Consider the following 24690-nt stretch of genomic DNA (forward strand, 5'->3'; position numbering starts at 1 on the left):
AACTATGTACAATGTGATGTGCATCAAGCTACCGCTCTAATCTATCATCACAAACAAGGCTGACATCGAATTTCTCATGTCCATGCCAGACCTTGGAGCCGGAGTTGCAGGAGGCGACGATGCTCCGCAGGTCACTGATCATCCCGCCAGGCCCGCTGGCAAAGACAGTAGTAGGGCCTCGGATATTCATATCCAGGAAATCCGGGATCAGCTTGTGGAGACAAGGATGTTTCTTCTTGCAGTCGGATGAGAAGCTGAGATTCTCGCCCGGTGTACAGCTCGAGCAGTCGCAGATCCCTGATGCAGACGATACACAAGCAGGAGAAATATTTACAGCCTTCTCGTCTAGATCTGGGGTGGAGATACCCGATTGATCCTCGGCGCTCGACGAGGGGCCTTTGACGGTGGAATCTCTCGTGGTAAAGATGTCAATCTTTAGATTCAAGGCCTTCTCAGCTTTCCATAAGAATGCAAGTTCTTCGCCGACCCATTCTGTATTGGACGAATGTCGGATGGCCCAGATGAGCTGGATTTTCCGATCAGGAGATGGCGATCGCTGGGCCAGTTCCAGCAATACCGGAAGGACATACGTAATGCCCGTGCCACCAGCAACACAGATGATATTCGTGTCTGGTGTCAAAGCTCTCGTCATCGATTCCCCGTAGGGCCCCGTGAGAATAACCGGTGTCTTTGAGATACCATTTGCGGCGAGATCTGCGATTCTCTTTGTTTCGCCCTTCTTGGCTCGTACAATATATGAATGCTTCACCTTGCCCTGTGATACAACGGGGGCATTCAGAGGCGTGAACGGGTGCGATTGCCAAATGCTGCCTTGCTTGAAGCAGAGGTAGTAGTGTTGACCAATGGCCCACGGATCTTGTGGATTTTCCAAGACCAGTCTGATCACGTCGCCATTGTCTGATTCCGGAAAACGGGTAACGGATGCCTCTGCGGTCTTGAATCCCAAGACTCGTGACTGATCGAGTTGATCGGGATGATAATGCAAGATGGCGGTGCGAACAAGGCGTGCGCCGCGGTCGATGAACCAGAAAATCAACGACGGCCACAAGAAGCACTTGAGCTGTTTCCAATGTCCCCAGCAGGCGCCGATGTAGACCATGGCGAGAACATAGTGGACTTTCCTGAAAGTCTCGTATCCAGTGAATCTAATGCCCCACGGCGTGCTCAGGAAAAAGATTGCGAGCAATAGAATCATAGCGACAATACCCCAGACGATGTAAGTCTGAGTGACCCATTCAATTCCAGTCGTCGGTTGGGGCTGGTACAGTCTTAGCTCGACAATGCACCACATGATCGTGTGGAGAGAGCCCTGTACGACGATGATATACCCGAGCCAGCGGTGGAGGAAGTTGAATGTTTGGTAGGGGAGACCCGTGACAAGAGTTAGAAACGACTCGCGGCTGCTCAGCATGACCGAGAGCGGAGTCAGGGCATACGCCAGCACACCGACGCGATCGGACCAGGGACCAATGGTAGAGCGGGTCTGGTAGGCGTCAGACATCTCTGAGACGGGAGTTACCCAGGTGTTATATTGAATGCCGACGAAGCTGAATATCAGCAGATATCCAGCCAGCGCGGCTAGGACGAGCACCTGCAGGCGCGTTGTACGACCGAAGATCGCACGGCATGCATCTGGAAGTAAATATCGATGGGTGAGCGCTGCGAGTGTGCGGCGAACCTTGTAAATGCCGGATAATCGGGGCGCGAACAGTGCCGAATTTGTAGATGAGTGGTCGTAGTGCTTCCAGCAGGCCCAAATAAGTAGAATCGCACAGATCACTGACCACAAGATGCCTGTATACAGCATGCCGCGATCGTGGGCTGAGTAGTCGGCGTCGAGATAGGCGCAAGTGCCCGCATCGCTGGTACACGGAAGGGCACGGTCGGCGTATCCCCAATGAGGCTCCAATGTCGCGGCAGCGCTCATGTCCTGGATATGCCGAGCATTCAATGAAAACGACATGGCTGCCATTGGTGTCTAGGTTCAATCAGAACGCAGTCGATTCTGGCTGACGATGGAGCTCGGAGCGCGCCGTATGAGGAGGAGTTTTCATAGACCGGCGGCGTCGGACTTGAAGACGAGAAATGGGTTGAGAAGGTCTGCTTTGATGTCACAGCGGCCACAGCGAAAATGATGGCATCTTGTAGGCCTGCCATCCGAGCCGGCCATGGCGAGATCGAGGGCCGAGTCCGCTTGATTTGCCTGAAACGTCCACCTCGAGAGCATTTGAGCAGATTTTACCGTAAACGGCAGACCACTCAATTCGGGGAAATCTCCGCAGTGGGGTGGAGGGGCATCCGCAGTGTCGCCGGCCAGCTCTAAAAAGCCACGAGGGCCTCGAGGACTCCGTTGGTCCATTATCTTCGATTTGTCCTGCCATTACTCCCTCATTCTCCGTCACTCCTCCACCATGCACGACATGGACATGGGCTCGAGCAGCTCGAGCGAGTGCAAAATCTCCGTGAGTTGCCAAGTCCGGCCTTGGCGATGTGCGCCCCACTGACATCCAGCAGATGCTCTTTAACTGGTACACCATCGACGCGTGCTTCCTCTCGGAGGGATGGCACATTCAGAACAATGGCATGTTCGCGGCGACGTGCATCGGGACGATTCTGCTGGTGGTGCTGGTCGAGTTCTTCCGGCGGGCAGGCAAAGAATACGACAACCTGCTGACGCGCCAGTTCGAGCGCCAAGCCGCCGCGCGGAAGACCGCGTTGGCCGGCGACTGGCTGGATTGTGCCGGCGGAAAACACGCCCGTCGCGCTCTCCGCTTTCGCGTGACGCCGCTGCAGCAGCTGGCCCGCGCCTTCCTCCACGCTTTGACCTTCGGCGGCGCCTATATCATCATGCTGCTGGCCATGTACTTCAATGTCTACGTCATCATCTGCATCTTTATCGGCGCCGGCCTCGGCAAGTTTCTGTGCGATTGGATGGTGGTGCAGATCGATCTGGACTTGGATCAAGATGAGACCCATGAGGGCGCCAAGGGCGTCGAGGAGACCACCGTATGTTGTGGGTGATGCTAGCACCTCGACTTGTTAATTCACATCGATACCCTAAAGCATAGCGATTGCACATATCACGAATGCCATGAATCCCATACACCACTGATAAAACGATCGCTTCTTGATCTCGCACAATAGAGAGAATACATGTCGCAATGTAGACTCGAGAGATGCAACCACCGATACTCATGTATTCCCGCGAGGTCTCAAGACGAGTACTGTCTTCTCCGTAAAGCCTCATGCGTTGGAGCTGACTAGATATAGCTAGAGGCAGGTCATCTCGATTCCTATTTGGATATAACATGCGTCAGCCAGACATGTACTACCTTAGCCCAATTGTCACTGTATTCACGCCAACTATCTCAGTAGAAAAGGCAGCCAGGTCTAAGAGAAGCTAGACTATGGAATGCAATGCACCGAGAACATTTTCGCAGGTCCAATCTGTGCACCAACATGGAATAAGATACTTCTACACCCGCCAGTGCCCGCATCCTTTTGCTGCACGGTAAGCAACCCAGGTTGAAAGATGTCTATAGAACAGCCAAATTAATAAAAACTGGTCTGGTCAATTCTTCTCCTACAAAACCCGCTTCATGCAAAATTCTCTATGCGAGACCGTCCTCAGCTGCCTGTGACAGAATTCAAAAGCAGATGGCGTGGACAGTTTTGAATTTGTATACCCAACAGCCATTCAACTTGCCAAACTGCGACGATCCATTGAAAGGAGCTAGCAGCATGCGTGCGTGGGGACATGGTGATCCCGAGGAAGATGAGATTGATGGCATTCAAAAGTCCATCTCTGAGATCCTTGAAGAGCATGGGCCGTCCGTGGGGATTGTGGGATTTTCTGCGGGAACAGCTGTCGCGGCTCTGATTACGTCGCTTTCAGAGAAAAGGGAGTCTGTGTTTGATCTGAAGTCTAAGGTAGGAATCGTCTGAAAGTTCCGATGGATCTTCTACGATGAACTCGTTGTTAGCTGACTTTTTCTCTAGACGAAACATCCGCCTTTGGAATTTGCCATTGGCTTCAGTAGTTTCAAATTAGAGAAAAATTATTTTTTGATCCTGCATACGAATCGAAATCCAGACGCCCCTCTCGAATGCTGTCGCGACTATGAATTCGATGATCGATCCGGCCCAGTCGCTCCACGTACAAGAGTTCTGGGAGACCCCGTACCTGTACCAGTTTACTGGGATACATTGTATTCCACGGAGTCGGGATTTCTTAATTGTTTTAGATGATTTTGTGAGAAATGTCTGACAGACAGTCACAGAGCCGGGAGGAGTGGAAGGATTGCTAGCATTGTTCGCACTAGTTTGATAGTACCTGATTCTGGAGACAGTAGCTCTAGACTTCAAGATCGTTGATAGAAAATCACCCAAGCGCCTATAAACACTTTTGAAATCAATTAGCATAAGCTTACTTAGCCTAAATTAAGCTCTACATTCATCAACTCCCATTAGCCGTCCCACCTGGACACCGCGGTCATGATGTCATCCATACAATCTAGACCTGCGCCCATGTGGCCGCGATGGATGACAAAGGTTAATTTACCTGAAAAAAATCTTGATTTATCACAATAAAGGAATTCAACCTCCAGGAATCTGTTGCACAGAGTATGCTGTCTTGACCGCCATGACGTACCTCGAAATCTCCTCCGAGTGGCCCACCTTCCTCAGCGATGGAACCCTCCACGAAGCCTACGAGATCGACATCCAGTCCAAGAATGGCGAGACAGTACGTTTCGGTGAGCTTGTCGCTGGAAAGGGCGATTCAATCACGACGATCGTGATATTTGGTGAGAGCCACCTCCAAGTTGTGTCTGAACATTGCTAACGCCTACGACCTAGTCCGCCACTTCTTCTGCATCTACGACCAAGACTACGTCCGCACCCTCGCCGGAAAAATGCACCAAAGACTCCTAGACATGATCCCGCCCTCCGCGCGCCCAGCGCAAGTCATAATCATAGGCTGCGGCGACCCCTCCATGATAGTCCCGTACATCGAAGAAACGACAGACGAATTCCCGATCTACTCCGACCCGTCCGGACGAATATACGACAAGTTGCAGATGAAGCGGACGAGCGCGTTCACGGACCCGCCGCCGTACACGGAGCATTCGTTCAGCAGTTCATTCGCGACGTGTCTCAAGCAGCTTTGGAAGCGCGGGTTGGCGTCGCTTAAGGGTGGGAATTGGGATCAGCAGGGAGGTGAATGGGTTTTTGTTGATAAGAAGCTCAGGTATGCGCATCGAATGGAGGCGGCGAATGATCATCTTACTGCGGAGCAGTTGATGGAGATCTTAAGCTCGGATTTAGTTGGGAAGGGTGCGAAGGGGGAGGTGAATGGAAGTTTGGAAGGGACGCAGCAGGTGCGGAGTGTGAGTCGGGATGAAAGTGGAGCAGAGGGCTGCAAAGATGAGGTTGAGGCCACGACGGTTATTTAAAAGTGAAAATTGGTGTTGGGTGTTTCTAGCGAAGCGTTTCAGGTTGGAGTTCTTTGGGTATTTGTTTCATCAAGGTCATATTCATCGCGTCTAGCAGCTATACATGGAGTATCGAATCTCCGCCTGCCTAGCCTTGAAGGTAGTATACATGATAATAAACGGAGGAATTAAGAGCCTTGGCATCATTCAACATCCATGAGTACATCACTCATGATATGCAGCACGTATGAAAACTTCTTGACGCTCCATTTACCGGAGTCCTTGAGGAGACCAGCGTAGTCGAGCAAGATCCGACGAGCAGACTGGTATCCGCCTTGGAAGGGAACACCTCGCAGGTAGATTATCGCACCGTTGCGAATGAAGTTGACGGCAGGGTCATCTGTCGGAGAGAAAGACTGACTGCCTCTTGGCTCCATGAAGCTCGTGAAACCCTCCGTACTGACCTGCTCCCAGTTGATGTCATCCATTAGTTCGATAGAGCCCATCGTAGTGGTTGCATTGGCGGATTGAGGGACCATAAATGTGTACAAACCCAGTACCAGAGCCGCAGAGAAGAGGGAAAAGACGGAGTGAAAGGTGGGATGATCGGAGGCTTTGCGGTTGGTCATGGATTTATAGATGTGGGCAGCATGAAGACAAGCTCTCCGGGCTGCGGGGGTCTGTGACCACTCCGCGATATCGTCGAGCGCCTTGCGAGCTGGTCCCGGCCCGGCTCGGCCTGCGGCAACATCGAAGATTTGGATGTCAGCCGTGAGCATCATACACATGTGATGCCACATGACGAGAGCGTTGGGATTCATTCGTTCCATTGTTTCGCCGTAGCTGCTTGCGATTTGGAACTGAATAGATGGAAGACATCTGGCGCGTCCGTCCATGGCGTATGTGTGACAGGGTGCGAATGGATAGCTTGCTCGGTTGGAGAGTAGCCGGTGATATGCTTCTGATTGGCGAAGCTGGACCATGGCTAGGACTGCATGGACGGAAAACTCGTCGGTTGAACCTTCCAGAGGAGGGATGTTGATGTTCTCTGACGGCGCCAGCACCGTGGGCATCAGTATCCTCTTGCCGCTGCGGATTAGTTGAGTCCAGCGCATAGATGAATGTGCGCGAAAAAGGGCCTCGTTGCAAGGCATAATGATTTGGAGGGAGTCTGGCACGACGATTGGACTTGTTGAAAGAAGTGAAGAATACCAGGAATCCAGTAGGAGTAGGCCGATGATAATCCTACGAGGAAAATGTTAATAACTGTAGAAAAACGTGGGTTAAATACCAACTTACCTCTTGGTGGACTCAACCTTGCTCCATGCCTTCCATCTCATGTCGATATCTGGCACGGCTTCGAAGAGACTCATATCGAGAATTTGGCCTTCAGTCGCCGCAAAAAGACCATGTCGTTGTGTGATCTAATACATCATTAGCTTTTGCTCACAGCTACTAAGATGTCAAATTCAATGATTACTCACCGACATCAGATTCACATAGAGCATCTGGCATTGCTCGAGATGTCCCTTTTCCTGTGACATAGTTAACATTTCGAACGATCACTGATGCAACAGTGAGAGCCTTACGCCTGTCAATACTGCCAAGTTCAGAAAAAGAAAGGCAGTTGCGAAAATGGAGATCGTGCTAGACGGGGATTCGACACCCATAGTGCACCTGGCGAGATCCGCAGTGACCTTTTCAAGCACATACTAGGATTCGAGTTAATAGATAGAGTATTGGCAGAAACAGCAGAATTATGCATACCGAAAAGTTTCTAGAAACAAAACTTGCAGTTCCTTTCGTTCCAAGTAGCATCATGCCTATGAGGCACATGACATAAAGAAGTGGCTGCCGCGTCGTCTTTGCGGAAAAAGTAGGAAGGTGTACAAACGGCACAAGAGTGTGGAAATTGCGGAAGTATAGGTCTAGTGCCATATCTAAGATCTCAGCAGGAGGGAAATTCGGCAAGAAATTAGAAGCCGAGCCTGTTGTAGCAGGAGAAGCGGCTCCGTTGTGCGGTGATCGCATCTGCGGGAAGGGAAGAGGTTGGCCGAACACAGCCTGGAGTCTGCGTCTGCAGTCTTCATCGACTCCACAGCGTGATCCCTGAATGTGTGGCGTATCGTTTGGGGGTTGCAAGACGTTGATGGAAAAGACGTTGTCCACATCAGTGCACACGATGTCCCGCCATAGACTGTTCATAATCCGGCCGGTATGGTTCGGCGGAGCCAGCCAACAGCGTTGGACTTTAGAAAAACGTTCGTTGGGGATATTATCCCCCCTGCTTTACCACCATCTATTGAGCGCCGACTTTGCTGATCTGGAGTGAGGACCACATTGTCGCTGATGAGCGGGAAGTGGCCGTTCGTGAAATCGAGAGAACCGTGATTCGATCCGGCGTCGGTACGAGGCTCGAGCCACATTTGCAGCACATCATTTGGCGCGGGCTCAAAAGCGAGACTATTTCGTTGCGAGTGGTCGGCCGGGTTCACCTCGTTCCATCCAAAATAGGACTGCTGCTCATCTATCATCATTGGGTTCATGTCCGGTTCGGTTCGACCGTGGTGGGCAGAGATATCCGCCAGGAAGTCTAATGATGACGGTGGAATCCCGGTAGCCGAGAGGGCTGGATCGCGCGGCGTCGCGATGGAAGCAAACGCATGCGCGTCTGTCGTCATGCTGGGCAACAGCTGCGAACCATTCTCAGAACCCGGCACCATGGGAGACATTCCCACTATGGCAGATTGGCGTCGATCATGCGTTTGAGCTTGGTCTATAGTCGCATTATTCGGTTTGACCGCGGCACCTGTCGTAGCGCCTTGATTATGGCCCTTGGCATGTCGGCTTAGGACATCGCTGCATAGCCGTTAGATTATTGCTGTCCTGACGCGTGTTTCGCGCATTGGGCAGATCAATGCGCAATTTTCTTCACTCTGGGACATCCGCACCTTCGAGAAAACCGCTTGAGGCAGACATTGCACTCGTACGGGCGTTCCTTGGTGTCTATTGCCGTCAGTTAGCATCTGGTTTGTGGAGTTTGCGCCAGAATCGGGGACTGACGGGATCGCTCGTGGCGTTTGAAATGCTCGGTCTTCTTGAAGCGACGGTCGCAGATGTTGCACTTTCGAAGGACCATGGCGGGGATCGCAGATCAGCGCATCACAGCGTGCGGCGCATGGTTTTGAGTTGAGGAAGCAAAAATCATCGCAGCTGATGAAGTGCAGAAGTCGGGGTGGAGAGGGGGCGGTTAGTCAGCCCTCCCTGGGGTTAAGCCGATCGAGACGAAGCGCCTTTTTCTCTTCTCCCTTGACCACTCGAGGCCAGTCGATCGGCTTCCTCTAATCCTTCATTCGCGCTAGTTCTACCGAGGATGTCCCGCAGGCCAATGATCCCATTGCGGGAGTCAGTCCCACTGCGTCTACGAATGGCAGTCGATGACGCCGGGCCAGGCTGTCGCATTGGCCCCTGGCGACAAGCCACTGGTTTTCCCCGTGGGGAGAGACAGGCTATTGATCCGAGCCCTAGCAGCGGTCCACTGCCGATCAGCTAGCACTGGACTACATCGGGATACAAAGATGGATATGGTGCTCTTCAGCCCAAAGATGAAGACCTGGCTGATCCTAAGTTCAAGTTGCAGGTAAACAACTGGAAGCTCCCCACTTCCCCATCTTTCCGCTCATTCGGACCGGCGCTGATTCAGCCGGCTTGCCGAGCCGCCCATTGGCCACGTTGCCGGCAGTTGGCGTTTGCAAGTACCGACAGCCTGACGTCAGGCAGAATTCAATTGTACTAATGCGATGAACCACATTCGGGAAGAAACGTTTCAATTTTGAAAGGGACAGCTGGATATTTGCACTCAAACTATCAAATAACAGTTGATTTGCCAAGTCTATTGACGAGCCAGTTCTGCCAGTCGGTCATCATCGTAGAATGTCTCAAGGCGTTGCTTGCGAGCCTCCCGGTCCTCCTTGGCACGCTGGAGGATCTTTTGGATATTGGGGTACGAGGAGAACTTATCCTGCAGGGAGGTTACTAACAAAGTCTCATCAACGCTTAACATGAGGAACTTACCGGCAATGCATCCCAGACCTTCGGATCAGTTCCTTGGTTCTTGAAAGTGCCGCAGCCAGTGCGGGCATACTCCGTGAACAAGAACGACCGACTGCTCTCAATCATGATGGTCATTTGGTCTGCATAAATAATTAGCCTGAAATTCGACTTGCAAAAAAACGAAATAAACTCACTCTCAAGGATCTTCCGAGGCTGATTGACCTGGTTCTGCATCTCATATACATAATCCTCACTGAAGTTGCCATGCGGTGTATGGCTTATCTCCACACTTCCGCCACCAGGCAAGAAGTCATCCGAACGACCCAGTCCATTCCCATATAGAGATGCGAGGAACTCGGTGGCCGAGTTGCGATGAAAGTAGGGTAGACGGAAGGTATTGGATGCAACATCCCACCGAGGTCCGAACCACAGGAAATCAGCGAGGGGAGTGTTCGGGTCGCGAGAGGCGGCGGTAAGGACGGTGTTGATGGAGGGATCGGTGTGGTCGATCGAAGTGGAGTTTTGAGAGGAGAATTTCGTCAGGTCATACTGGAGTGATTGTTAGAATTGGCATCTTGGGAAAGTGTGTGACGGCCATGACATACCTTGTAAGGGACGACATTTCCATGCCAAGCGACTAAATCGAACGGGCTGTGATCCTGCTCGATTGCGTGGTACAGACCATTTGCCTTGTTGACGATAGCCCAGTCTTCGTGCAGATTGTCATCGATAAAGGCCACCGGGTGCAAAAAATCGCGAGGGTTGGCCAGACCATGTCCTCCAATGGGCCCTAGGTCAGGTAGTTCCCATCGCGAACCCCAGATCTCTGTGATGTATCCGCGAGCGACGCTGTGTCCTGGTCCCAGACGAACAGAAAAGCGGATGCCTCGAGGAATAACGCAGATCTCCCCGGGCTGCACGAATAGCTTTCCAAGCTCGGTCTGGATATCCAGGTTTCCCAGTTGGGCGGTGATCAAAAAATCGCCATCTGTGTTGCAGAATGCTCGTTGGTCCATGTCGGCGTTGATCATGTAAACGTAGAGTGCGATTCCCTCGCGCAGGTTGGGGTCTCCACTTCCTCCGAGGGTGTGCAGTCCGTCGACAAAATCGATCTTCTCGTCTTCCTTAGGTAGTGGGAAAGGCGCCCATTCGCCTTGTTCCGCCAGAGTCGCCACTCTGGGGTTAAGGGTCATTAGGCAGTTTTCGATATCGGACTTGTGGGGGATGTTGGCCTTGTAGCCATCTTCGAGACGCGGCTATTAGCATGAAAGACTGACTTTAATGGGCGAGGGCAACGTACTGTGAGCTGCTGCAGGCCGCACACGGTACATGTATGTGCTGAAGTTGACATGTCGTGGAGCTACAAAGGCAGAGTATGTAATTCCTTCCGTGTATAAGCCGAAGCGAGCCTCCTGGGGGTTATTTTGACCTGCTGGCAGTGTTCCGGGGATGACCTCGGATTGGTGACGGTTGCCGAAGCCAGCCTGGTATTCGTAGGGATCGTTATCTCTTGTCGGCTTGCGGCTCATGGCATCCGTATAGTGGAAGACCTTTTGTAGGTCTTTGACCGGCTTTCTTTCTGTAATAGGTGAAGCAGGCATTATGTCGAGTAGGATAGAAAAGTGCGGTTGGTATCCAGTCTTTGTAGAAAAGTCGTAGTTGATAGGTTCAAGTAATTTGCGTGATATGAGGAAGAAGAGTCTTTTACAACCACGATTTTATCGCTTGGACATGTCCCATTCTCGCTAATGAGACCCATATGGAGCTCTTCTATCATCGTTTGTGTCTTATACACCTCCCACATACGGACCCACATTGGCCTCATGCCCCTATAGAGATCTCGGGTTCGACTGTGGGCCGACCACGAACTCGAGTTCTTTGGCTTTTTCATTGCGGGGCTATGTGGATGTGGAGCAGGCCAACGCCGGAATGTCATCCCGGCCAAATGCCCCAGCTAAAAGGGTGGGAGAGCCCCATTCTTCTACGCTAAGAACTACTGTCAAGATAAGTTATTACTATCTACCGGATTCGTCTTGTTTAGACAGCTCGGAACTTCTGTTGACGAAACACTAAATCAATTAAAAACGAAAGAAAGAAAGAAAGAAAGAAAAGAAAAGAAAAAGAAAGTATGCGGATGTCAATGGGGAATATCATCAATATTCATGTTGGGTTTCATATACAGCTAGATATTATGTACCAACGACTTGAGCACATCTCGCTCGCTCGATTCAATTGACAGCCAAGACATCATCCACCATTCTCGACGATGCACCCAGATAGTTGACCGGATCACAAAGCTCACTCAATCGCTGCTGGCTCATCTTTTCTGTAACTTCGTCCTTCTCCAGTAGACACTCCAAAAGCGTTCGCTCCTTCTCAATACTCTCCCTACAAGCCTCGTAAACAAGATCATGAGCCCGCTGACGACCAACATGCGGCGCCATCCCCATCATGACAGCCTCCGCCACAATCAAGCCCTTGGTAGAATAAAGATTGTCCAGCATCTGCTTGCTATTCACCGAGAGTCCGGACAGCGCAAAATGCGTCTGCGACAGCGCGCCCACGGCAATGACAAAGCTCTCTGGAACCGCAACCCATTCAAGATGCCAGGGACCCGAAGCGCGCTCAAAGTCCGCTACCATGCCGTCGAGAACTAGGCCGGCATTCGATCGCAGGATTTTGGATGCGGCGAGGATTACCTCGCTGGAGATGGGGTTTTTTTTTTGAGGCATTGTAGATGATGCTCCGCGGTGCTGGACGAAGGGCTCGGAGACTTCGCTCAATTCGTTGGAGGACATGATTATTATGTCCAGAGCCAGCTTGCCCATGGATCCTCCCATTAGAGCGAGGAAGTTTGCAATCTCGGCCACGCCGTCCCGCACCACGTGCCATGTAATCGAGGGGTTGGAGAGACCTAGTTCCTCGGCGAGTGCCTTGCGTACTCGAAGTCCGTCGTCGCCAGAGCCAAGCGATGCAAGCGAGCCCGCCGCACCACCGAATTGCACCAGCAGTGCTCGATCACGGAGCTGCTCCAATCGCTCGAGGTGCCTCTGGAAGCCAGATAGCCAGACAGCACACTTATACCCAAACGTCACGGGCAATGCATGTTGCAAATGCGTTCGACCAGCCATGGGCGTATCCTTGTATTGCTCCGATAGCTGACGAAGAGTTTTGATCACGTCCTTGAGCAATCGCTCAACGATATTCAGACCCTCTTTCATCTGGAGTACGCTTGCCAGGTCCATAATATCTTGCGTCGTCGCGCCCCAGTGCACATACTTACCCGCCTCGTCGCCGCACATGGCCGATAGCTGGCGAACAAGCGGGAGAATCGGATATCCCACGATCTCCGTTTCGTGGCGCAGACGATCAAAGTCGAGTGTTGATCCCTGCACTCGCTGCGTGACCATTGCCCCGATATTTGAGGGGATTACATTGCATTGTGACTGCGCGCGTGCGAGAGCTGCTTCGGCGTCTACGCAGCGGCGGATGTATGCTTCGTCGTCGAAGACCTTTCCCACAAAGTTAGCTTGCGATCTTGCTTGTAAATATGGCGGATCATTGTTAAATGTACTTACCTTCCGAATCTCGTCCGTGCCAAATAAAGTCCGGAAAATGCTCGAGTCGATGGCGCTGACCGAGCCAATGGATCGACGCCCGCTAACCGCCACAAAGACAGCCGGGCGAGCGTTCACCTGCGAAAAGGGTCGTGTGAGGCTCACAATCTTCGACATGCTTAGGGTCAATGGGAGCAAAGAGTTTCCACAGACACTACTTGAAGGTGCCAATTGTCCACTGAATTGATTCCCAGTTATCACCCCGGACGCTCCGCCATCCACGCTCCACGCAGTCCAGCTCTCCGCGCTCAACGCCTGGCCCCACATCAACACCCAGAGGCATGTGGGGCAGTCGAATCTAGCACGTGACAATATCCGTAAGTCACTTTACGCCTTGAGGCATGGATTATCACGTGTTCATATTTCGTCCCATCTGTTTTTCGGTGAAGTTCCTGGTTGACTAGTCCTAGATTTTTGAATTATTACTCTAAGGCTGGTACGCGTAATAATTATTATCTGCTGAATCCATACCAACAATCTACCAAAATAAATGACCAGGTGCAAAGTTTTCAAATATATATGTCTATCCATTTCTCCCGAGCGAAACTCAGTAGCAGTAGATGGTGTTGAGATGGGCTGCGACGAAGCACTGAATATTGAATGAGGGCCTGCTAGACAAATCGACCTTAATGGAATTGACAGAACTTGACTTGAAAGTGTTATGCTGTCTCCGTGCGATTCTGGGGGGATTTATCCCTGAACGGGCAGCAAGCCCCTGACAGTAGTAAATCTCTCATAATCGGTCTCGATCGGGGTTCTTCCATGAAGATCTCCCGAATGTAGAATATAATGGTGGCAAGAGAGCTTGAAGCGTATATCAAGCTCAGTGCCTCCGGTTTCCCTGGACAGACATGCCGACAGAGGTTGGGAATGTGGCATCAATTCGGTGCCTTATCCTGGAACCTCAACAGATGGATTGTTATCTCATGGGATGAGTGTATTCTGCCTTATTGTCTGATGGTGTGCCTAAATAAGCTCCGAGGTATCTAAACAGGATCGACTCATTCCTCATTTATCCGGCAAAAAATACGACTGTTTCCGACACTTCGCAAATCCTATGTACAATGAGAAGTCGGATATCGGTCTATCTCATCTATTCTCTAATAAAGAGGGATGCCACACCCATACCCGTGCTAGCACACATGCTCACAATGCCCATCTCCTTATCCGACCGTTGCAACTCCGCGAGAAGAGTAGCAACCTGTCGGGCACCCGTTGCTCCGACGGGATGTCCCAGGGCAATGGCGCCGCCGTTGGGGTTCACCTTGTCCATATCAATGCCCAGTTCGCGAAGGCAGTAGATCGACTGGCTCGCAAAGGCCTCGTTCATCTCGACAATGTCAATGTCCCTATTTTCAATGCCCAGATACTTGTACAGGTTCTGGATGGCAAAAATGGGCCCAATTCCCATCTCGTCCGGTGCACAACCGGCTACCTGAGTGCCGGCGAATCGGGCGATGGGTTTGAGACCCTGTGCTTCGGCCCAGGAGCGGCGGGCGAGAACGGTGCTTGAGGCGCCATCGGAAATTTGCGAGCTGGAATTAATGTTAGTATAAAGTTCAAATTAATGAGCAAGGTGCGGGGGTGGGGATATACGAATTTCCAGCCGTACTGAACCCATTCTCCAGCACTGGCTTCAAAGTCGCCAATTTCTCCGCCGTCACCGTATGCCGAACACCCTCATCCCGCTCCACACCCGAAATAGTCTCCTCATCAATTCCCACACTCACCGACCGGACAGTGACAGGCACAATCTCTGCCTTAAACCGACCTGACTTCTGCGCCTCACTCGCCCGGCGCTGACTCTCCGCCGCAAACTCATCCTGCTCCCTTCGACTAATCCCATACCGCGACGCAACATTCTCCGACGTCTGCAACATGGGCAACAAACAGTCCCTTGCATCCTTGACATCTGACTCCCGGAGCGTCGGCGACACGTCCACGGGGATTCCGCGCGTTGCATAATTCCTCGACATGCTCTCCACACCCCCGCCGAGTCCGACGTCAATCTGGCCTGCGAGAATGGCATGCGAGATATGCGTGATGGCTTGCAGACTACTTGAACATTGTCTGTTGATGGTGTGGAAGGTTGTCGAGTTGGGAAAGCCTGCTGCGTTCAGCGCCATGCGACCTGTTTTCGCAAAGCCCAGCTCTGCGAGGACGTTGCCGATCATCACATCGTTGACTTGGCCTGGTTCGATGTTTGCTCGTTGCACGGCGGCTTGCATTACCTAGCACCGTGTGAGTATGTGGTGTTTTTTTATGTATTCGTTCGGACGTACCGGCATCAAAATCTCCTCTGGGTAGGAGTCCTTGAATCCGCCCTTGAAGGCCCGGGCGATGGGACTGCGAACGGCGGAGAGCACGACGACATCGTTGGGACTCTTTTTAAGGACCTCGCCTGCTGTTCGTCGTAACATCTTGGGCCATAGGAGGTGTGCGGAAGGGGAATTGAGAAATGGATGTAGGCGAGAAAGTGGAAGTGGCATTGCATCATGGCGGTTTCCCCCGTGGGGCCGACGATCGCCCTCGGCGTACGCGGGCCGTGCTCGAGGATACTCTCCCCGCTTCCCGCGGGTCGATCGGCCGTGGCGGTCACAACCACGTTGAGAGACCGTTCGTGTTTACGTTTTGCTTTTGACTACTTTTCTTTCGTCCTCCCTTTTTGTCTGCCGCCAAATTGGCAGATTGCGGTGCTGGCTTGAACAGTGGAGACCGACCCAGCGATGTGGGGAGCTGTCGATTCAACGCACCACATTTTTGGCGAATGCGAGGCCCTTCAGCAGGGATTAAATGTACAGCAGAAATACTTACATTAGGCACTGGCATTATGACAATTTACAGCTTGATCGAACCCACACCCTGACCCACCCCCTTCCCCTCCGACGACTCATCGCTGGCACTCATCTCCCACCCGCGCCCCCGATACCTTGCCGGCCAAATTCCTGACTTCCCAGGAGCCATAATCCCATTCGGATCCAGACAATCCTTGATCCGCTCATTGAATCTCATCAAAGCCCCATCATTCCAGTTATACGTTCCGGCAATCTGATCCATAAACGCCAGATGCGTCCGGTACTCGCCGTACCCTCGTTTGGCGGCATCATCAATCATTGCCCGCAGACAAGCCCGCATTATCGCGCATCCGCACATCGTCACGATTAAACACGATTTCCACGATTAGATGCATCTCCCGCAGCCCCACGCAGAAAGTGGGGAAGAGGTCGAGATTGTACTCCTCGCACCTTCTCCGCGCAATTTCCCACAGCGCTGTTGCGTCGGCGCCGCGGACCGGCGAGACGGGGCTGAAGGCTACGTGTCCGCCGTTTGGGTGCCAGTTCACCCAGCGCAGTTCTTCGATGTCTGGGATGCCGGAGGCGATGCGGTCGCGGACCCAGAAGTAGTCTGTTGACGGGAGGGTGGATGGGTCGATGCGTTTTGCGCCGGGGATTTTCATGAATTCTTTGTGGACGATGTCGAGTTTGTATTGTCGGATTTCTTTGGGGCCGTATGCCATGCCGTAGTAGAGCCAGGAGCAGTCGCCGTGGGCGAGGTGCTGCGCTGCTTCGTGGATGTAGGAGTCGGGGACTCGGCCTTGGCCGTTGTAGTAGAAGCTGCGGGGTTTGCCTTCTAGACCGATTTGCATGCTGATGTGACGGAGTTGGGCGACGTTTTCGAGGATCATGGCGATGCGTAGGGGCCGGATTATTTCGATCTTGTAGGCGATCAGCAAATTGCATGGCAGTGTCAAGGGTGGTGGCTTCTTACCAGTTGGCTCAGGTCTTCGTCATTGGGGAATGTGTAAAGCTGCGCAGCCGTTAGTCTCATCAAAGAGTAGCATAGAGTGTGGCAATCGCACATAGCTCTCATGATCTCCAGGATTCGGCATCAATCCAAATCCCATCTTCGTCACGACCCCCATATTCGATTGGGAGAAAATTCCACTGGATCACAAATTAGCCAGATATACCAAACAAGCAGCAAGAGTATACATACTCAGCCGTCGGCCCAAACCCATAAGGGAAAAGCTGCCAGCTATTATTCCCCGGCAAGGCCCCCATCCCCGTCCGAATCACTTCACCCGTCGGCAAAACAACTTCCATACCACAATGCATCATCCAATGGTCTCCATAGGGTGTATATCCAACACCTCTGTCGAGTGCATTTCCCAGAACCGAGCCCCCGCCAATATCGGGTACGTCGATCCAGAGGTTCTTGTAGCCGCGCGCACGGATCTCTTCGTAAAGGGCGAAGTAGGTCACGCCTGGCTCGACGAGGCAGGTACAGTCATCCGGATTGATGTCAAGGATGCGGTTCATTCGTCTGCCGAGGTCCAAGACTACGGCGCCGCGGACGCGGGGGGCGGCGCCGCCGTAGCCATCTATTTTTATTATGGTGTCAGCTATGTATGGGGATTTATTTGGCTGGGTACGTACAGTTTCGGCCGATGGAGATCGGGGAGATGGGGATGCGGTAGTGGTTGGCCCATTGGACGATTGTTTGAACCTCTTCTGTGCTGCCGGGGTATACGACGACGGAGGCGACGAAGTCTTCTTCGGAGGATACGTGCATTCCATCGTGGGTGTTGGGGTCTAATCGTTCTTCTGTCAGAGTTGCTCACTTGCCAGTGCTCTTGCGGTGCAAGTTGGTCGCATTGTAACTCACTCTCCATATACCACCCATCATCCAGCCTTGTCACAAACTCTACATATTCCTCGCCGAGCCGATCGTGGAGCTCTGCAATTGCAACACGGAACGTGGCCTGGTTGATACCCTGGGGCAAAGCCACTTTGGTTCGTTCATTCTTGGACTTGGTGGCAATGTCGAAGATGGCGGACTTGGCCTCCTGCGCCTTTTCGAATAGCCTCGGTGGGATCCCATTATGCTGTTCGGACAGTAATGGCGTTGGGGGTACGTTTTTAGAGCTCATGATGTGAAGGAGCAGTTTACTGAGGCAGTCTTCCAGATTGCGCGTGGGGTGTCCCGGCGTTGACATGTGCTTTATTACGATGAATCAGGAGATGCAGCCTCCCCTCTGCTCTAAAGGTGTCTATCGTACTTATAGCAGCTTCCCCTCTCACCACGCGTTCCTCGATCTTGTGCGATGATTGGACAATGCACGCGAGCACATGATGTCCGTGTCATGTCCGACCTGGCAGTGACCCTTCATGCACCGGCTGGCCAGCAGGCTTGCCCCGGATGGTGTGGTTACTGCAGGCATTGCCCGGTGCTGATATGCACGTCGAGCGGAGAAGTGAGGGGACGGCCCCGCTGTCGATCGGATGGTGCCTGTCAGTGCCTCAGGGCGGGCAGAGGGGCTCTAAGTTATCTACCTTAGTAGGGTAGGAAATGTAGCGGACAATTAAGAATGGCAAGGGCTGCTCAAAGTGGGAGTCATGCCAGACCCGAGGCGCGGTGGTATCCGTAGAAGGGTCTCCGGGATGGCAGCCGAAGCTCCTGGCACTTCCGACAATCTTGCGCCGTCGGGGGCAGTCGCTGCCGAAGACACTCCCGCGTAAGATACCTGTTAATTTCGGCGCCTGTGACCGCGTAATTACGGGTTGTGCCTGCCACAACGGCTGGTGATGTATTGAGAAGTGTTGATATACTGTAGTATTAAGTCGAGTAGACTATTGGTAGGATATAGTTTTTGTACAAGTACAGTGCAGCATATGATCGCCGACTTGCCCTCCACATCACTGCCCTACTGTTCGCCCCGCAGGATGTGCGAGTGCCTCAGGCACTAATGCATGAGTCAGCATCGGGTAGGGTGTGGGGTCGGCTTCCGATGGCGGCAAAGGGCTTTGGGGCGCGCTGCAGTGTCGCTCTGATCTTGTGGGGGAGCAGGCGGTGGCCACTGCCGGCTAAGCGTTTTTTCGGCTTGTCTGGCTCAGTCCCTAGCCGAACGGGTTGGGGGGATGGGGTTGCTTTGCGATTCAATTAATTCTTCCTCTTTCTTCTTTCTTTCTGCTGGTCCAGAAAGCACTACCCCAGATTCTCTGCAGGTAGTTTTCACCATGTCGCGGCCTTTCCCTGCGATCAAGGTGTTCCGCCCCATCTGGCGGCGGAACTTCTCCGCCTCGACCTCGCGGAGCGCTATCAACAAGCTATGTGACTCCGCCGAGGAGGCTGTCAAGAACATGAAGGGTTCTTCGACCCTGCTGGTCGGTGGTTTCGGTTTCTCTGGTGTTCCCAACACCCTAATCAATGCCGTTCATGCTCGTCCTGAGGTCAAGGACCTGACTGTTGTCTCCAACAACGCTGGTATGCCCGGCACCGGTCTCGGTAGGTGCAATTGAAAGATTGTGGTGCTGTCGAGGCACATGCGCTAATCTCCAATGCCCCGGGCAGGTCAATTGCTCGAGTCCAAGCAGATCACCAAGATGATCGCCTCCTTCATTGGCGAGAACAAGGTGTTCGAGAAGATGTATCTCACCGGTGACCTGACCCTGGAGCTCACGCCCCAGGGTACCATCGCTGAGAAATGCGCCGCCGGAGCGGCTGGCGTTCCGGCTTTCTACACTCCCGCGGCTTACGGTACTATCATTCAAACTGGTGAACTCCCTATTCGGTACAACAAGGATGGCTCTGTGGCAGAAATGTCCAAGCCCAAGGAGACCCGCACGTTCAACGGCAAAGATTTCATCCTGGAAGAATCGATTTTCGGTGACTACGCTCTGGTTCGCGTCCACAAGGCCGACAAGCTGGGTAACTGCCAGTTCCGCAAGGCCATGAACAACTTCAACGAGGCCATGGCCAAGAACGCCAAGTACACCATCGTCGAGGCCGATCACATCGTCGAGGTTGGCGAGATTGAGCCCGAGAGCATCCACCTCCAGGGCATCTACGTCGACGCTGTCATTCAGAGCACCCAGCCCACCGCCATCGAGAAGCTTACCTTCGCCAAGAACCCCGAGGACATGCTCGCTGCTGGCTCCGGCGAGGCTACTGCCCGCCGTGAGCGCATCGTTAAGCGTGCCGCTAAGGAGTTCAAGGATGGAATGTATGTCAACCTCGGTATTGGTATTCCCCTGATCGCCCCCTCCTACCTGCCCGAGGGTGTCGAGGTCGTCCTGCAGGCTGAGAACGGTATTCTGGGCCTGGGCGGCTACCCCCACCCCGGTGAAGAGGACCCCGACCTGATCAACCCCGGCAAGGAGACTGTCACTCTGGGCCGCGGTGCTTCCCTGTTTGGTTCCCACGAGAGTTTCGGTATGATTCGCGCTGGTAAGATCGATCTTACCATGCTTGGTGCTCTGCAGGTCAGCCAGTACGGCGGTAAGTTTCGCCTGACAATCCAAAAATGCATCAATTTGAATACTAAAAACTTATGCAGACCTGGCCAACTTCATGCTTCCCGGTAAGGTCAAGGGTGTTGGCGGTGCCATGGATCTGGTCGCCAACCCCGAGAAGACTAAGGTCGTCGTCACCATGGTAAGTTCCGCAGTTGCCCAACTCCAGAACTCAACAGACACTAACATCTCTCGATAGGAACACACCGACAAGAAGGGCAACCCCAAGATTCTACCCGACTGCAGCTTCCCCCTGACCGGCCCCCGCTGCGTCTCGACCATCATCACCGACCTAGCCGTCTTCGACGTCAGCACCACCGAGGGTCTGACTCTGATCGAGCACGCCGAGGGCGTCACTGTCGAGGAGATCCGCAGCAAGACTGCCGCTCCTTTCAAGGTCTCCCCTGATCTGAAGCCCATGCAGCTGTAAATATGATAAGATATATACCAATTTGTAGACCTGGGATTCATACGGTGTCTTTGTTTTGCATGTGAAGATTCTAATTTAGACTGAGAATGAGCATTTTCTATACTATACTTTATGGACCTAGTAGAAGTAGTAATCCAGCATTCAAACTTTTTATTCGAGCCATCTGTCAGTAAATTCGCTGGTGCTGCTCGATGAATAGTTCATGTGGGGTCGAACCCACACCTACAGGTTGCCCGTGGGGCTCTCCACGAACGGCCAAGCCGCGAGAAATTAAAACATCCGCGACGAGTGACACTTGCTGCGAACATACAGTTCACTTGGCGTTGACTTGTCATGGTCGTTGGGGGCCTTTATAATTACAGGATGAATCTTCTCTCATTATCGCGAGAATTTCTGGTCGCAAGGTCATCACTCTCCCTCACTCGCCCGCGCGGATCATGCTTCTCCCGGACATTGGCCACGGCGAGCAAGGCGCAAAAGAATAAGAAGCTACCTCTGGCTGGGGTGAAGGTCCTGGATATGAGCCGGGTACTTGCTGGGGTAAGAGTCCCAGCCAATTGTGATAATGCGAACCAAAAGGACTGACATAGGGACAGCCTTACTGCACACAAATCCTAGGTGACCTAGGGTGAGTATAACTTGTAAGAATTGAAGATATCACCCAGAGCCTAACGAAAAGCAGAGCAGAGATAATCAAAATCGAACACCCCATCCGAGGCGACGACACCCGAGCCTGGGGCCCCCCATTCGCCGCCTACAATGACGGCCGCCAAGGAAATGGCGAAAGCGCCTACTACCTCTCAGTAAACCGCAACAAGAAGTCCCTCGCGCTCTCCTTCGCGCACGCTGAAGGCGCCGAAATCCTACACAACCTCGCCCGCAACTGCGATGTCCTGGTCGAGAACTACCTCCCCGGCTCTCTAAAGAAATACAAAATGGACTACGAAACCCTCTCCAAAATAAACCCAGGTTTGATTTACACAAGCATCACCGGCTACGGTCAAACAGGGCCTTACAGCAATAGACCGGGATTTGATGTGATGGTCGAAGCGGAGTTTGGGCTCATGCATCTAACCGGGACAAGGGATGGACCACCTGTCAAGGTTGGCGTTGCGGTGACGGACCTGACGACGGGTTTGTATGCTGTTAATTCGATTATGGCGGCGTTGTTGGCGCGTGTTAGCTCGGGAGAGGGGCAGCATTTGGATGTTTGTTTGAGTGATTGTCAGGTTGCGACGCTTGCGAATATGGGGACGTCGGTTTTGATTAGTGGGGAGAAGGATTCTGGAAGGTGGGGGACTGCTCATCGTGAGATAATCTTTCTTCCTTTTGGCTTTTTGACGGTGCTAATATTTTTTTTTTTTAGCTTCTGTCGTCCCTTATCAAGGCTTCAAAACGGCTGATGGGGATATCTTCGTTGGCGGGGCGAATGATCGTCTGTTTGGAATTCTTTGTGAGAAACTTGGGAAACCCGAGTGGAAGAGTGATGCTCGCTTTGTCACGAACAATGAGCGAGTCACCAATCGCGCGGAACTGGAGCCGCTTATCGAGGGCGAATTGACCAAGCGAACGACCCGCGAGTGGCAGGGTATCTTCGAAGGGAGTGGATTACCTTATGCGGCGGTGAATGACATCCAGGGGACTATGAATCATGAACATGGTGAGCTGGTCTTCTAAGTCGCTTTTAATTGGGACTGATACTAATCTTTGTGTAGTGCAAGCGAGAGGTATGGTTCAGTCTATTGATCACCCGACATGTGGCCCTATCAAAGTCATCAGTCCGCCTGTGAAATACTCGAATGCCGAGCCGAGTATTCGGCGTCCGCCTCCTTTGCTTGGAGAGCACACAGATGAGCTTTTAAAGGATCTGGCTGGTCTTGATGACAGGCAGATTAAGGATTTGAAAGCGAAGGGGGTTGTTGCGTGAGTAGAATTGTACTATACGTGCATACAATAGGCCAGCATTATTTAATCGGCTTTAGGAGATTTTCATATAGGAATAGTAAGGTTTAGAGCAGGCGAGGGTAGACCACATAGATACTTCACGCTAGGGGAATTACGCGCGCGGAAATATAGTTCGAGAGATATGAATCAATCTCATTGTAGATATTAATATGAATGCTTTGGGTATAAAGGTGATGATGGAAGTGATATTCACTTTGGTTCCACCAATTTGGAGACAGCTCCACGGGTATGCAGTGGATTAGTATGGCAGCTAGGACGATGGTTGCTTTCTGCCTCCGGGTAAGTCATGACGTTGGTGCGTATTGCCCAGTAGCTCTCGCTGAGAAGGATCATTGTTCAACTCCACCGGAGCACCACCATGGCCTCCTGGAGAGTAATAATCCTTCGTTTCATATTGCATAAAAAGGTCCTTCGCGTATCCCTCATAATCGTCAGGAATTTGCTCGGCAGAGGAACGACGACATGGAAGAAAAAGCCATATTATCCCCATGAACAAGAGTGCACCGCAAAACCCTCCGATCACATCACCCGATATTGCCCCTTTTTCCGCAGATGATACTTGAGACCCTGGGCCTGCTGAAGTTGATGAAGTTGATGTAGGTTCCGATGTGGCCGTTACCGAGGTTTGTGAGAATCCCGTGGCAGCTGAAACTGTCACTGAAGCAATTGTCACTTTTCATGATATTAGCTCCTGCTGCTTGTTTGTGGCAAAAGAGGACGGAAGAGCTGACTTACTGGGTGATCTGCACTCCTGAGTCGCCCTGGACATAGTGTCGTCCATCTGGCTTTCTTGGAATTCATCCGTTGTCGCGCAAACCCTGTAGGCATACTCATTGATGTATCCTATCAGACCCACGTCGCAGCAGATATTCCTCCGGATCTGACCAGGGGACCGGTGATAGATCAGCGCATTGCTCTGCGAACTTGATGGGCGCATCTCCAATACACCATCCCGTATTGTTCTCATTGTTCACGGAGAATGAAGTTCCAGATGGACGGTGGGGGGGACCCATTGATTCTCTTCTTCACGAATTAAGATTATCTGAAAACGATGGGTTCTTTTCTGACATTCGAAAATATGGCGATGCAACGCGGGCGACAGAAAGGGACCATGAACCTCAATAGGCTTGGCTTGAACACGAGGCTGCTACTGATTGTACATGTAGATCACTGGCAACTGCCCTCTTCAAGGGTATCATCCCCTAATCTGGTTCTCATCGAAAACCCATTACACCCTACTGCCCCATGTCCGTGGACAAGTGTCTCAAGACTGAGCATTGACCAAATTGCGCTGCAGGAACTGTTTCCATACTCGTTGCATCCAGCTCGAATTTCAATCGCTGATCTTCACTAGCAACCCATAGCTCCCATTCTGGCGCAGCGGGATTGCGATATGTATTGGGATTCAAAGTGAGGATGAAACTAATCCAATTATCCATGACAATAGGAACCATCGGCGCATTGTATGTGAGATAAGAACAGCCATCGCAGGATCACTCCGAGGCCGACTTGCTCATTATCGGTATCCTGGACATTGTAGCGGTAACTCCATGTCTGAAGCGGAGAATTGTGAGCTGCCATGGAAGAGGCGAGCTCGATTCCGGGACAAGTAAATGTGGCTTTGCCGTATGCCATCTCTGCTGGTGGAAATACGGTGCATGGCTTGGCCTCAGTGAGTCGGACTCTTCGAGGGGATAAGTTTTGTTCATTCTCTGGAGATTGGCCGGGGCCAGTCGCGGGTAGTTTGCCTGGATAAAATCCAAGAACCCCGTGGAGGTGGTGACATTCGAGTGAATCCGGTTCCTTCATCGTTGTCATCGCCGATTATCACAGGCACCTTAGTGACCCTTCCCTGTTCGAAGAGGGTCTGTAAATCCGAC

At 52.2% G+C, this 24690-nt stretch overlaps 11 protein-coding genes across 11 annotated transcripts; 4 read left to right on the plus strand and 7 right to left on the minus strand.

The window, feature by feature from the left end:
* Positions 1 to 28: 28 nt before the first annotated feature.
* Positions 29 to 1984, minus strand: N7532_010688 (ferric reductase family protein; the record flags this gene model as incomplete). Its single annotated transcript, XM_056623179.1, has 1 exon — positions 29 to 1984. The coding sequence occupies one exon, from the start codon at positions 1982 to 1984 to the stop codon at positions 29 to 31; it is 1956 nt and encodes a 651-aa protein (XP_056470595.1).
* A 448-nt stretch (positions 1985 to 2432) lies between these two features.
* On the plus strand, positions 2433 to 3042 carry N7532_010689 (copper transporter family protein; the record flags this gene model as incomplete). Its single annotated transcript, XM_056623180.1, has 2 exons — positions 2433 to 2483; positions 2536 to 3042. The coding sequence occupies 2 exons, from the start codon at positions 2433 to 2435 to the stop codon at positions 3040 to 3042; spliced, it is 558 nt and encodes a 185-aa protein (XP_056470596.1).
* A 720-nt stretch (positions 3043 to 3762) lies between these two features.
* Positions 3763 to 4269, plus strand: N7532_010690 (uncharacterized protein; the record flags this gene model as incomplete). Its single annotated transcript, XM_056623181.1, has 2 exons — positions 3763 to 3951; positions 4021 to 4269. The coding sequence occupies 2 exons, from the start codon at positions 3763 to 3765 to the stop codon at positions 4267 to 4269; spliced, it is 438 nt and encodes a 145-aa protein (XP_056470597.1).
* A 394-nt stretch (positions 4270 to 4663) lies between these two features.
* Positions 4664 to 5474, plus strand: N7532_010691 (peroxiredoxin-like family protein; the record flags this gene model as incomplete). Its single annotated transcript, XM_056623182.1, has 2 exons — positions 4664 to 4775; positions 4879 to 5474. The coding sequence occupies 2 exons, from the start codon at positions 4664 to 4666 to the stop codon at positions 5472 to 5474; spliced, it is 708 nt and encodes a 235-aa protein (XP_056470598.1).
* Positions 5475 to 5656: 182 nt separating this feature from the next.
* N7532_010692 (FTFMHR domain-containing protein) lies at positions 5657 to 8592 on the minus strand (the record flags this gene model as incomplete). The annotated part of the gene is made up of 8 exons (XM_056623183.1): positions 5657 to 6698; positions 6753 to 6877; positions 6938 to 6988; positions 7043 to 7165; positions 7221 to 7702; positions 7747 to 8312; positions 8405 to 8459; positions 8517 to 8592. The coding sequence occupies 8 exons, from the start codon at positions 8590 to 8592 to the stop codon at positions 5657 to 5659; spliced, it is 2520 nt and encodes an 839-aa protein (XP_056470599.1).
* A 753-nt stretch (positions 8593 to 9345) lies between these two features.
* Positions 9346 to 11107, minus strand: N7532_010693 (Homogentisate 1-2-dioxygenase; the record flags this gene model as incomplete). Its single annotated transcript, XM_056623184.1, has 5 exons — positions 9346 to 9474; positions 9528 to 9646; positions 9701 to 10055; positions 10112 to 10749; positions 10807 to 11107. 5 exons carry the CDS (start codon positions 11105 to 11107, stop codon positions 9346 to 9348), a joined length of 1542 nt encoding a protein of 513 aa, XP_056470600.1.
* Positions 11108 to 11734: 627 nt separating this feature from the next.
* Positions 11735 to 13240, minus strand: N7532_010694 (class-II fumarase/aspartase family protein; the record flags this gene model as incomplete). The annotated part of the gene is made up of 2 exons (XM_056623185.1): positions 11735 to 13018; positions 13085 to 13240. 2 exons carry the CDS (start codon positions 13238 to 13240, stop codon positions 11735 to 11737), a joined length of 1440 nt encoding a protein of 479 aa, XP_056470601.1.
* A 976-nt stretch (positions 13241 to 14216) lies between these two features.
* Positions 14217 to 15543, minus strand: N7532_010695 (thiolase family protein; the record flags this gene model as incomplete). The annotated part of the gene is made up of 3 exons (XM_056623186.1): positions 14217 to 14658; positions 14720 to 15354; positions 15406 to 15543. 3 exons carry the CDS (start codon positions 15541 to 15543, stop codon positions 14217 to 14219), a joined length of 1215 nt encoding a protein of 404 aa, XP_056470602.1.
* A 686-nt stretch (positions 15544 to 16229) lies between these two features.
* N7532_010696 (FAD-binding oxidoreductase) lies at positions 16230 to 18119 on the minus strand (the record flags this gene model as incomplete). The annotated part of the gene is made up of 6 exons (XM_056623187.1): positions 16230 to 16838; positions 16892 to 16930; positions 16983 to 17067; positions 17120 to 17504; positions 17560 to 17727; positions 17789 to 18119. 6 exons carry the CDS (start codon positions 18117 to 18119, stop codon positions 16230 to 16232), a joined length of 1617 nt encoding a protein of 538 aa, XP_056470603.1.
* Positions 18120 to 19026: 907 nt separating this feature from the next.
* N7532_010697 (uncharacterized protein) lies at positions 19027 to 22772 on the plus strand (the record flags this gene model as incomplete). The annotated part of the gene is made up of 9 exons (XM_056623188.1): positions 19027 to 19408; positions 19475 to 20401; positions 20460 to 20557; positions 20615 to 20841; positions 21208 to 21385; positions 21442 to 21473; positions 21528 to 22153; positions 22212 to 22505; positions 22561 to 22772. Coding segments are annotated over 9 exons (2976 nt in total), but the record flags the coding sequence as incomplete, so codon positions are not given.
* A 1351-nt stretch (positions 22773 to 24123) lies between these two features.
* On the minus strand, positions 24124 to 24628 carry N7532_010698 (uncharacterized protein; the record flags this gene model as incomplete). The annotated part of the gene is made up of 2 exons (XM_056623189.1): positions 24124 to 24232; positions 24291 to 24628. Coding segments are annotated over 2 exons (447 nt in total), but the record flags the coding sequence as incomplete, so codon positions are not given.
* Between the last annotated feature and the right edge of the window lie 62 nt (positions 24629 to 24690).

This window comes from Penicillium argentinense, assembly GCF_028826775.1.
Source record: "Penicillium argentinense strain IBT 30761 chromosome Unknown utg000010l_segment0_segment0, whole genome shotgun sequence".
In the NCBI taxonomy this organism is placed as follows: domain Eukaryota; kingdom Fungi; phylum Ascomycota; class Eurotiomycetes; order Eurotiales; family Aspergillaceae; genus Penicillium; species Penicillium argentinense.